Source organism: Salminus brasiliensis, chromosome 7 (genome assembly GCF_030463535.1).
Source record: "Salminus brasiliensis chromosome 7, fSalBra1.hap2, whole genome shotgun sequence".
Classification (NCBI taxonomy): Eukaryota; Metazoa; Chordata; class Actinopteri; order Characiformes; family Bryconidae; genus Salminus; species Salminus brasiliensis.
The window spans coordinates 2,882,901-2,896,692 of NC_132884.1; the positions used below are offsets into that span (position 1 = coordinate 2,882,901).

General features: G+C 43.9%; 1 protein-coding gene across 1 annotated transcript in view; it reads left to right on the forward strand.

Annotated features, from left to right (window-relative positions):
- Positions 1 to 13,792, forward strand: part of prkcaa (protein kinase C, alpha, a) — a 151,907-nt gene that overhangs the window by 76,337 nt on the left and 61,778 nt on the right. The window contains 2 exon segments of the mRNA XM_072683428.1: positions 6,784 to 6,895; positions 7,558 to 7,686. Coding sequence (XP_072539529.1) covers positions 6,784 to 6,895; positions 7,558 to 7,686 — 241 coding nt within the window.

A 13,792-nucleotide genomic window follows, 5' to 3' on the forward strand; every position in this document is an offset into this window, starting at 1 on the left:
TGCTTACCGTGAGAGGAAGTCACAGCCACATTAGTCACGAAAGCCCATTAATCCCACTGTAGTCTGTCTAGAGCTTCACACTCTGATGTGTGGGCTGGTGTTTTGACTGAAACACATAAGAAACAGCCCATTGCAGGGGGGTCTAAATACCCCTCTAGGCCACGCCTGGCATTAGGCACCTGGTGCCAATAGGTTTATAAACCTATAAAAGGATATTGGCATCATGCCTAATTCCAGACATGGTCTAAAGGGGTAGCATTGAGCTGTGGAGCGGATTTCTGCCACTGCTGGTAGACCCTTATGACCGTCTGCATCCATACACATTCAGCTACTTCCTTCACACTATGGTCATTTGGCCACGCCCAAATGCAATCCCTTCATCCAATCATTATCATCTGCTTTGCCACCCATTTTCCACACATCCGACGAGACCCTCTCTGCACTGCACTGTTCTCAAAGTATGAGTCCCGTCGCACACCTCACAGGTATTTACAGCTCAGTTGTCCTCGTGCAGCGCCATCTGCAGTAGCCTGAAGTTACCACCACCTTACACATGCAAGGTGACGTGGGAAGCTTATACAGTTGTCATATAATCAAAGTCTATAGACTGCCATATATCAGATTTGCATATAGGTTTGAACCCTTCATTCATTTTACATGACTCAGACTGTGTTGGAACCCTGACAGGCCTGTGATTGGTTGACGTCTGCAGACCCTGATTTTTTTAGCAGACCAACAGCAGATTTGAAGCCTCTACAGTAAAAATCACCGATGTTGAATCAACCCCCCCTGGTGTTAATTAGCACCAAGGTGAACTCTGAACGTCTTGGAGCAGCGTGGCAGGGTGGGACCTGCTGTAGTAGAGCTGAGAAGTGTTGTATGTGTATATGTGTATGTGTATGTGTATGTGTGTATGTGTGTGTGTATGTGGGAGAGTGATATGGGGCCATTTTCTCACTTTCCTGACCTGACCCTCAGCACTGTTTGCACTGCTAATACTGGATACCTTTGTGTTTGATGTAACACACAGGCTAGTTTGCATCTCGCCTCTGTTTATTAGAGGGGTTTAGAGGGCCGAAGGCTTCAGGATACAGATCAGACGGGTGTATGTGGAAGCACCCAGTGAACTGAACACTACCAGGTGGAAATGTTTCCGGTGGCTCCTGTGTTGTAGCTTGTGGCCGTCTGAGGTGGGCTTTGTGCTTTGGCTCCGTAAGGATGAGCTCCACCACATTGACACAGTTACTGTCTTTCAGTTTGCTTATGTACAGCAGCAGTTGTGTTGATGTTATAGACGTCATTCACATTACAGCTATTCTTTCATTACAGAAAAAAAGCACTGCAAAGGCTCAGATGTTTTGGACGAGGTCCTGAATCTCCTGAATCAAATTTCCAAGCTTACTTAATTTCTTAATTAAAAACATGGGTTTGACCATGGAAGAAGGTCTTTGACTAGATTTTGGAGGAGCCTTGGCATTAGTGAGGTCAGGATGTTGAATGATGATCACCACCCCACATCATCTCCAACTCCCCAACCCGTCCCAAAAGTACTGGATGGAGTTCCACCTCCATCATTCTAGAGAACACAGTTCTTCCACTGCTCCACAGCTCAATGGGCTCCTCAAAGCAGCTGTACTCAGAGTAATCAATGTCCATCAGGCAGGGGAAGGCTGGGGAGCTGCGTTTACCTTGGAGAGCGCTAAGCTACCTAGCGATACCGCATCAGCATCAGTCTAAAAAAAGGAAGACATGCTAGTTTTCACCCTCCTAGTGTTGGGGCATTGCTAGTGATGGGGGGGTTGAGTAATTGGGAAGAAAATCAGGGAAAATTCTGTAAAAATTATATAATTATATAAAATATATATATTTAAAATGTGTATAAACAAATTTTAGCAAATTATTGAACTAAATAAATCAAGGAAGGCCCGAAATGTAACCATTCCAAAACACCAGGTCAGACTAAGTGGAGGTTCATGAAGGCACCTCCTGAGTCCCGTATGGAGTCCAGCCATTTGTGGTATGGATGGAGCCATAGAACCATATATAGATAGGCCATATATAGATATACCATATATAGAGTCCTATATACTGTATGGCAGTATAACATTCATCTCTGTCGTCCTGCAGACAGAGCTTGTGAATAACGTAGCATTAGCGGAGAGAGCTGCTTTGACTATACAAACTAGCTGCATATCCTGTAGGCCAGTACCAGGAAATAGCACTTGGCTTTCCAGTTCCCCACACTGTGTGTGTGTGTGTGTGTGTTTATGTGGTGGGGGCTGCTATGTAAATATGAGGTCCTGTCAACTGTGTTGTCAAACAAGTGGAATTTTAACCACAGGCCCGGTTTACATTGCAAAGCCCTGCAGTCTGCATGTGTCATATTCAGGGGTCAGGGGTGCTAGCTTACAGGTTTAGTAGGTTTACAGTGGGGGGATTTTTACTGCTGTTTAATGCGTACATTACCCTTGCCTAAAGAAATAGAGACACTAAGTACTCCCAGAAGGAGCCAGTGAGCTTAAGACATGTGTAAGACAAATGTTTGTGGACACCCCTTCTAATATATGCATTTAGCTACTTTAAGTTGCACCCATTGCTGACACACACATACAGCTTGTCTAGTCCCTGTAGAGACGTACTGGAGCAGATAAACAACATGACCCTACAGGCACCATGCTGCCTAATGCCAGGCGTGGGCTAGTAGAGGGGTATGAAGCCCCCCAGCAGCATTGAGCTGTGGAGCAGGGGAAGAACTGTGTTCTCTGGAGTGATGGTTGGTGCTCCATCCAGTACTTTTGGGATAAGTTGGGGAGTTGGTTGGTGATGAGGTGGGATGGTGATCAGACACCCACCTGACCTCACTAACCCCTTGTCGCTAAATGCAATCAAATCCTCACAGCAATGCTCCTCCAAAATCTAGTAAAAAAAGAAGCTGCAGGAGAAATAGAAGAGCTGCTGAGCCGAGATCAACACGCTTACGCTGGGAGTGCAGGTGTGCGTCAGCCAGAGAGGCCCTGATGAGCTGGACCTCACACACACACACACACACACACACACACACACACACACACACACACACAAATACACACGCCAGACACATACAGTCAAGTTTTTGATTCAAGCAACTGGAAGTCTCTCTCTCTCTCTCTCTCTCTCTCTCTCTCTATCTCTGTGTGTGTGTGTGGTTGGACTGGACGTCTCAACGTCTTGAAGACCATTAAAATGGCACCATGCTAATTATGGCCTGTCGTCCTGCAGTAAAGTGGTGACTCACTGTGGTGTGCTGTAACAGCACCAGCCTTTGTACAGGGAGGCGCTGTGCCTCCGACCGATAACGGCGTCAGTGCAGCTGGACTGGTTTTTACCGCGGGGGGGTCTGTCATTTAAGAAGTCGCTAAAGAGATCTGAGATTGTAATCCAGTATGAATATGCAGGGTGCAGTTTTTACAGTCTGACAGTAATAACTGAAGGGAGGGGGGGGGGGGGGGGGGGGTTACAGTCTGAAAGTAATGACTGTGGAGGGATTTTAATCCAGTATGAATCTGCAGTTTGTAGTTTTTACAGTCTGTCAGTAATAACTGGGCAGTGATTTTAATCCAGTATGAATCTGCAGTGTGTAGTTTTTACAGTCTGACAGTAATATCTGAAGGGTAAGGGGTGACAGTCTGCAAATAATTTCTGTGGAGGGATTTTAATCCAGTATGAATCTGCAGAGTGTAGTTTTTACAATCTGACAATAATAACTGAGTAGTGATTTTAATCCAGTATGAATCTGCAGGGTGTTCCTTGTTACAGTCTGACAGTAATAATTGTGAGGTGATTGTAATCCAGTATGAATCTGCAGGGTGTTCCTTTTTACAGTCTGACAGTAATAATTGTGAGGTGATTGAAATCCAGTATGAATCTGCAGGGTGTTGTCGTTACTCTCTGACTGTAATAACGCTTGAGTAATTACTAGCCAGTATGAATCTGCAGTTTGTAGTTTTTACAATCTGACAATAATAAGTGGATAGTAATTTTAATCCAGTATGAATCTGCAGGATGTAGATTTTACTGGCTGGCAGTGATAGTTGTGATGTGGTTTTAATCCAGTATGAATCTGCAGTTTGTGTCATTTTTACATCTTGACAGTAATGATTTAGCCCTAATTGAATCAACAGGGTGTTGTTTGTACAGTCTGGCAATAATTATGTGATTTCTATCCAGTATGAATCTACAGTGTGAAGTTTTTACAGCCTGACAGTAATAACTGAGGTAAGGGTGAGGGTGACAGTCTGCAAGTAATGACCGTGGAGGGATTTTAATCCAGTATGACTCTGCAGTGTTTGTAGTTCTAACATTTCAACCGTAATAAACATGGAGTAATTTTAATCCAGTATGAATCTGTGTGTATATTATACTGCCTGATCATTATTATTGTGGAGTGATGCCAGGCATGGTCTAGAGGGGGATAAACCCCCAGCTTTGAGCTGTGGAGCAGTAGAACTGGATCCGCTACAGTGATGGATCCCCATCCAGTACCTTTGGGATGAGTTGTCGTGGCAGAACTAATCATCTGATGGGGGGGGGGGGGGGGGGGGCACACACCTTATTAATCCCCTTGATTACAGAAGAAAGAAGTGAACACACAGTGTAGCACACTTTATCCTGAACCGCCTGGTTAATTAAATTCCAACCGATTTCATTACAGAAGGTCCTCTGGTAAAACGAGTCCAGAACCAGCAGTGCAGAGCAGGCCCTGTAAATTTATCAAATGTATCATAATGAAATACAGAAGCCGCTGCCTCAGTGTACGGCCTCCACCTGCACGGTGCAGCAGCCACTGCTAGGCCCATTATAGGCTCCCATAAAACATGAATGGCTTCTGTAAATAATTGATGTCCTTATTAAGGAAGAAAGCCAGAGGGTGGGCAGGAACGCTCCGCTGAGGTGCTGCCGTATCACAGCTTCTGGCTCGGGCACAGAATTTCTCTCCAGAACCAACAGGTTTTAAACAACGTGTTTAGGCCTGTTGAACGTTTTTATGGAGTGCACTATACACTGTACTTCTACATCATATGTCCAAATGTTTGTGGACACCCATTCTAACGAATGCTTTTAGCTACTTTAAATTGCACCCTTTGCTGATGCAGATGTGCAAATGCCCACCCCCCCCACCACCTGTAGAGAAGTCCAGCCAATAGATTAGGACTCTCTGGAGCAGATAAATAAACATGAACCTATTGGCATCATACTGCCTAATGCCAAACGTGGGCTAGAGAGGTATACAACCCCCCATCACTGAGCTGTGTTCTCTGCTCCAAACCTGCTGTTAGAGCTGGGACATCATAAAATGCCTTGTAGGTGTCCCAATACTTTTGTCCATTGAGAGATTTATTGCTTTAACTTACAATTAAGCCGTAATTCACATTTTCTCTCCACATTACGTTGCATAAGCCGCCCGACTCATGCCGTGCAAGGCATGTTTGTTCCGTTCAGGGTTTCTGTTATTTAATTCTGCACTACAGTGCGTACTGTGGCTAAAGACAACGCTATACTTCTTCTTCATGGTCATCCGCACTGACCATGCACGGCCGGCTTCAGTTAGACGCTAATGTAGTGTGATCTCTTTGCCCTCCGGTGCCGGACCATACTGGCCAGCTCCGTTCCTGCTGCTTCTCTTGTTTATGTGGCCTCACCGCCAGAGGTTTGAAATGACCTCATGTTTGTAATGCGGTTTATTCTGGGATTGTGATGCTGTAATCTCAGTGCTGTTTTTATTGTTGCTGATGGTGTGTCGTCGAATGCTACAAAGGCAGCTTGGCAGCTAAGATTAGCATTGATACAGAACTCTTGGACTCTTGCTGAATAAACACCTTACACAGTCTACAGTGGCCCAAGCACTAAGCTACGCTGTGTTTGTGTTTCTGTCTATGTCTTCCTCAATGCAAAAATACTATGTGCAATATCCCCCCCCCCATGTGCAATTAAGAGTCATTTGCTGTAAATAATATTGTTATTGCTTTTTTAATTCTTATTTATATTGTGTATATAGTGTAAATTATTTATCTACATTTTTGTAACTGAGTGTCTTGCTATCTCTTTCTTCTGTGACACTGAGAATTTTTCCACTGCGGGACTAATAAAGGATTATCTTATCTTATCTTATCTTATCTTGTCTTGACCAGCGTTTGTTGGGTTTCGGACACTGTAACGCTGCCTAAACCAGGCCTAATGCCAAACAGGGGCTAGAGGGGTATAAAGCCCCCCAGCAGCATTGAGTTGTGGAGCAGTGGAAGAACTGCGTTCTCTGGAATGATGATGGTGGAGCTCCATCCATTAATTTTGGGATAATTTGGGTAGTTGATTGAGGATGAGGTGGGATGGTGATCATCTATCCATTGTCGCTGAATGCAATCAGTCAAATCCTCACAGCAATGCTCCTCCAAAATCTAGTAGAAGGCCTTCTTCCCTGGACAGTAGAGACAGTTACTCCAACAAACAATGACTGAGCAGGTGTCCCAATACTTTTGTCCATATATCGTACATACTTTTAGTAGTTTTCTTCGCCAGGTTTGTTGCTCTGAGACATTGAGAGTTGCGCTTCCCTTTCACTCTGTTACCTCTGTTTGGACTAAGATGTCAAAACACTCGATGACTAAACCTGCTCTGGAGATCTCCAAAAGCTCTGCCGTTCTGGAGGACGGTTCATCAGCTTTGACATAGCCTCCCTAAATTTGATCACACCTTTGATTAATATACTCCCGCTTTGTGACCCCCCCCCCTCTCTCTCTCTACTGGTAGGACCCTCGGAGCAAGCACAAATTTAAAATCCACACCTATGGCAGCCCGACCTTTTGTGATCACTGTGGCTCCCTGCTCTACGGTCTCATCCACCAGGGGATGAAGTGTGACAGTAAGTAATCACCAGTCAATCACCTGAGATGTGCTTTGCCAGAGTAAGTAAGCCAGTGGTCTCCAACCCTGCTCCAGGAGAGCTACCTGCCCACAGACATTGGCTCTAATCCTGTTCCGCCCACCTAAAGCGACCAATCACTGCCTTCTGAAGTTCTCGATTGGCTGAATGGGGTGTTGGATTTGGGTTGGGGCTGCTAGAAGGAAGCTCGATGGATAGAGACCACTGGGCTAAAACCTTTTGGTGGTGGTTTCACATAGGTTCTTTTGAAGTTCTACTATCATCATAGGCCAGAGAACCCTTTTTCAGTACTATATAGAAAGCAGTTTTGACATTTATGGCCCCGAACCGAAGGCCTAGCGTAAATAGCTGCGGTTGCCACAGCCTCTAGTACTCTGCATAATGCATTAGGTGACTGCTTAAGTGTGTGAACAGCACATTACTGTTTATACTGATACAACAAGAGCCTCATTAAACATTTGTGCATTGTAGGGGTCGACTATTATGCAGATTTCAAGGGTTTCGGCTTCTTTGGGTGATTCCTGAACCTAGTACCTGAGATTTGAAGATGATAAAAGTGTGAAGATGTTTTTAAAGGCTGTTTCTAGATCAGTCCCACTAAGATGCAAAGCAAAGACTCTTTTACCTCTTTTTCTCTGCAGCCTGTGACATGAATGTCCATAAGCAGTGTGTGCTAAATGTGCCAAGCCTGTGTGGAACGGATCACACTGAGCGGCGAGGGCGGATCTTCCTGAAGATCGAAGTGAACGGAGAAGAGCTGCATGTTACAGGTAGGAGGACACTCACCATGCACAGAGTACACTACTGTAACACTCACCATGTGCAGATCACACTACTGTAACACTGACCATGTGCAGAGTACACTACTGTAACACTGACCATGCACAGAGTACACTACTGTAACACTCAGCATGTGCAGATCACACTACTGTAACACTGACCATGTGCAGAGTACACTACTGTAACACTCAGCATGTGCAGATCACACTACTGTAACACTGACCATGTGCAGAGTACACTACTGTAACACTGACCATGTGCAGAGTACACTACTGTAACACTGACCATGCAGATCACACTACTGTAACACTCAACATGTGCAGATCACACTACTGTAACACACCATGTAGAGTACACTACTGTAACCCTCACCATGCAGAGTACACTACTGTAACCCTCACCATGTAGAGTACACTACTATAACACTGTCCATCTGCAGAGTACACTACTGTAACACTCACCATCTGCAGAGTACACTGCTGTAACACTCACCATGCAGAGTACACTACTGTAACACTCACCATCTGCAGAGTACACTGCTGTAACACTCACCATGCAGAGTACACTACTGTAACACTCACCATCTGCAGAGTACACTACTGTAACACTCACCATCTGCAGAGTACACTACTGTAACACTCACCATGCAGATCACACTACTGTAACACTGACCATGCAGAGTACACTACTGTAACACTGACCATGCAGATCACACTACTGTAACACTGACCATGCAGATCACACTACTGTAACAATCACCATGCAGATCACACTACTGTACCACTCGGGAGATTAGCTAGCTCTGCTGCTCTGCTGCCGTTTTTCCAACTCTCTGTGACTCCTCAGCGCCTCAGTGTCTTCCAAAGAGTCTGTACCGCTCAGACAGGCCGATCAATACCGGTGTGGACGTGCCAAGCGCTCTTATCGACGTGCCTGTGGCCCAGGCCAAACAGATCAATCCTACCTTTTATCACAGATCAGACCACTCGTACTGTCCCGCAGGATTTCGAGGGGGGGGTGTTTACCCCTAGCTCTCACTCTGATCTTGGGTTAATAGGACGAATAGCCTTTAGTCTGTTTAATGAGGCTTCATTTATTCATTTATTTTAGTTTCAGCAGTAGGCTTGAGCCTGTGTGTGTGTGTGAGTGGAAAGGACTGCAGACATTTACACTAGTGCTGTACATAATCTGATGTCTGTATATACATAATCAGACATTCTGGACTGGTTGATTTAGTTTAGTCAGGACTTTTTTTAGCCTCGAGGACACCAGATGGTGCTCTGAACACCGTGGTTAACACAATCACTCTGAACTCGATTGTCTGATAGCTGATACCGATCCATTAAAATATGCCCGGATCAGCATATTTATAGAAGGTTCTATATCGAACTGTCTGTAGGGGCTTTTCCGCCAATGTAAAGAAACATTTGATATCAAAACACCAAACTCAAACTTTCAATATAGGAAATCAAATTTATATAGTAATTCAGTACCTAAATACCTTTGTATATATATAATTACATCACTGCATTCAAGTAGTATTAGAATTAAGTAGTATAAGAGTTTAAGTTGTATATAGGGGCAGTGGTTCTCAGAGGTTAGAGCTCCAGGCTATTGATGACAGGGTTTTGGGTTCGATACCCAGGCTCGGCAAGCTGCCACTGTTGGGCCCTTGAGCAAGGCCCTTCACTGCTCCACTGCTCACTGCCCCTAGTTCACTAGTGTGTGTGTGTGTGTGTTCACTACCACAGATGGGTCAAATGCAGAGGACACATTTGTTATTACACAGAGACAGATACGTGCACCTTTACCTTAAACTACGACAGTAATTATAGACCTGTAAAGATGTAATCCATTCGGGTTGGATATGACTGCAATATCTAGTCAGACATTAATACAGCTGAAAAACTGCATGTCACATTCAATAGAGCTCTGAGATTAATTAATCTAATGCACTCCAGCCTGTCTGATTCCAGTGGAGTGGATTTGTTTGGGACCCGGCTGGTTATGAGAATGACTCATGATATATCTTATGAAACGTTTGAAAAGCTTAATTTACTTGGTGGAAGTCTAATAAAGGTGCTTTTTATTGAATTATAATTGATATTATATCAATATCATACTCTATAGGATATACAGTCCATGTGCCGTGCAGTCTAAAATAAAAAAGTGTCTTTATATTATTAAACATTAAAATGCTCTCTCTCTCTCTCTCTCTCTCTCTCTATATATATATATATATATATATATATATTACGATTTTATTTGTGTATATATAATATATATATATATATATGGTTCTGCCATAGCTGACTTGTGTGCTTGCTTATTTATACGTTCAGCAAACCCTGTTACGTGGCATCTGTGACAGTGTCGCGGGTCGTGTCCATTCCAAACATTCCAGGGGTGGTCATAATGTTTTGATATGTGACTGTGACAGTGGGCGAGGGGTGGTAGCATCTCAGAAACCGCTGTCTTTGTAGGATGCTCTAGAGCCACCGTATTGAGGGAGTATGAGAATGGACTCTCAACAGCATTCCACATAACAGTGGTGCCCCACGGGCCATTGATGCCAACGACGGGGGATGATGATGATGCCAACAACGAAGGGGGTGGAGCCTCTAGGGTGTTATTATTTCTTGTTGTCATGGTTACTCACTCCTCCCTTCAGTTCCTGTAGAACTCTGTGGTGATGTAGCTCCACGGCTGCCGAGTGGTGCGTGTGCTCTTATTGACCACAGGAGAAACTGGCATGAGTGTAATTGAAGATGACCTTGTGTGTTTGTGCTTTTGTGGGGGTGGATTGTATGTGTGTGTGTGTGTGTGTGTGTGTGTGTGAATGCGTGTCTTGCTCCAGGCTTCTATACAGTGTAATTTCTTGGAAACCCTTTTTAATCAGTATCCAGCTGAAGGTCTAGCAGCATTGCCAATCCACCATTATCCACACACACAATCTTACACACACACACACACACACACACACTTTCATGTTTGTATACTGGCAGCAGCAGCAAATGTGTGCATGAAAATATTGGATATTGGTTCCAGACCTGTCACGATAATTACGGTATTGACTTATCGTACAATATATGGACAGGACCTCAGTCGTTTTTGCTGACCTCTATAACTGCCCTCTCTCTGTCAGTACTCTGTCAAAGGTGGCGCTCGAGTCTGAGAGCAGCAGTGCCGTCTGTCATGTAGATAGATGTCCATTGCTCTGTAAAAGGGTGTAGTTGCATTACTATAATTTTGTATTATCAATAAATCAGTGACATGAAAGGATCTTAAAATGACCGCAGTATCGTTCATCGCAATTATTAGTAGGACAGTATGATGTCCGATAAAATTGGGTGTCCGATCTAGGCCCATTTTAATGAATCAGGTATCAGCTATTTTAATCCCAGTCCAGTTCTGAGTCTTTGTTTTAACCATGGTGTTCAGAGCGCCATCTGGTGTCCTCGAGGCACCATTAACGGACATTATCCCCAGCCGGCTGCAGCAGCAGCAGTGCGGACGCTCTCAGAAGGTAAATAAAGGAGTTGAGGTTCTGCAGTGTAGAGCTATTTTACAGAGGATGCTAATGCTAACACTAACACACACACACGCACTATAGAAACCCCAATCACACACACAGCACATTCCCCCACTATAAACCAGTTATTACACACCAGTAGACCAGTAGAGCTGGGAAAGGTAAAGAGCCTTGCAGGGATTTGAACTTATGACCTCCTCACACTTGATGGTGAGCAGCAGTTAGACCGTAGGGCCGGTCTAGAGCTGTGAAATTACACTACTTACAAGCAACCAGCTTTCATCTCGTTTACAACAGAGCTTTGCAGAGACTTGCTGGGATTTGAACTTATGACCTCCTCACACTTGATGGTGAGCAGCAGTTAGACCGTAGGGCCGGTCTAGAGCTGTCAAAAGCCTCCCCGCTGTCAAAATCCTCTGGGTATGTCATGTGATAGGGGCAGTTCTAACCTGCAGATGGGAATAAAAAGATCAGTGATCGACAGGCCTAATTGGTCCACAAATTGCGTCCCTATTGGCTGTATAATTTCTTTTTATGAAAATTGTTTAACAACATGAAGTGAGTCATTCTAGACTTCGAAGGCCTTAATTGCGCTCTTATCTGATTCGTCCAAATGCTGCATAAACACTTCAGCAAGCCTTCTCTGCACAGTAAAGGGTTGAAGGATTGGCGATGCTGTGGATGGTTGCTGTTAGTGAAGAGCGGCCTGTTTTTTCTATCAGCATTTCAGCAGTGGACCACACACAGCCTCCTCCAGCAGCTGATTTCACGCTGTCCTGTTAGTAGAAACTCGTTTTCTCAGGGGAAAGTGGCTCTTCAACATTCCTGTGCGGGGTCGAGTGAGGTCAGAGTGTGATCCAGTGTCTTCAGACGTTCCGTCCACTCCATCTTCACTGGCTCCAGCGAGCCGGCAGTCATGCATTATGCTGAGGCATTCTGCTGCATGGCTCGTCAGTGGAGCTCGCTCCAGAATTTGGAGTTCGGAGTAAACAGAGAGCCGAGGCACTGAGGGCCCGATTCACTACAGCCTCTCATGCCTGTTTTTTTATTTTCCACCTAAACTGATTTAATACCACTGTGGCTCCGCCCCCTCTGTATGTTTACTGTTTAGTCCCTTCTGCAGGCTAGAACTTCCCCCATCGCATGAACGAAGCCTTTCCTATCCCAGACTCCTGATCGTGGAGTGCTATAGTGATTACGATCTTCTGAGTCTCGTCTTGACAAGGAGGCAGTTAGACAGTCGCTCCACTCCAGAACTGTAAAGCTGTGTACATTTCTGTGTCTGAGAAAGAACAGTGAGGTAAATTAACACAGCTCTGGACCGGCCCTACGGTCTAACTGCTGCTCATAAGGTGTCCACTTACTTCTCTATCCTGCACATGAACACTTCTTGGTAATCGCTGAGATCTGTAGTCAGGCTTTTTTAATGTTTTAAGTTTATTATTATATCAATAAAACATGATCGACCAATAATGAATTGTCTTTAATTGTATTACTCAACCATTTATTAATACTTGTTTAATGATATTTTTTAAATAAGTATACCCTTATTGTAAAGTTGACTGCACAAATCCCTTAAACAAATAAAATAGTAATAATGATAATTTATATACAAGAAATGTCTCATGAATAAAAATAATTATAGTTATTATTTATTACTTAGAATCATTAGTGTTTATTACACGTGTATTATAAGAATGTTTAATAAACATTATCTAAGCACTTCATAAACATTTATAACCCTTAATTAAATGTTGTTAAGGGTAGAAATGTGTTACATTTTACTGCAAGGGAAACAAAAAGTAATAATTAATAAGACATATGTTTAAGTCTATCATTAGTTTATGATTAACAGAGACATTAATGTGTAAGTACTATTATTAGTGCATTGATTAATTGGGACATGAGTTCAAAATATAGTAATTATTCATGCTGAATAATAATTAATGATTAATAATGCTTAATAATGTCTTAATAATTCCTGCCGTAGGAACTGTTAATTAACGTACCCTGTGAGTAAACCTAGAGACAACTGGGTCTTCTGCGAAGGCCTACAGGGCCCTCAGGGTTCCTCACTGGCTGTTTTCTCATTAGGAGACTGTAGTATGAATATTGTTTATTGAAGATTATTTACTGTATCTCTATATTCCCCCCTGTGTGTTTCCTCTGGTCTGTTTTCCTTTTTTTCCCCCGTGTTCAACATCTGTTTTCCTTGCTGGTCTGCTTTTCCCTCGTCCTCGTGGGCTTGTTTATGTTCCCTTCTCCATCCCTGACTCCTCCCATGTCCATGTTTTGGCTGTAAGTCTGCGTCCTTAGCTCTCCCCAGTCTTTCCCTGCCTGTGCTTCGGTTTGCTTTGGTTTTCCTTGCTCCTTGCTGCTCTGCACACTTGCCACACGCCCTTCTCACCTGTCCCAGCTCTTTCCTGTTTCTGAGGGAGTGTGTTTGTCTTGCGTCTCTGCCACGCAGTGTGTTTCCCCTGCCGTTTCCACCTCTGATGCCGTTTATGATCAAGTTCTGAGTGTATTTCATCAGTTTCACGGTTTCAGTTTTGTTGTTTCTGCTT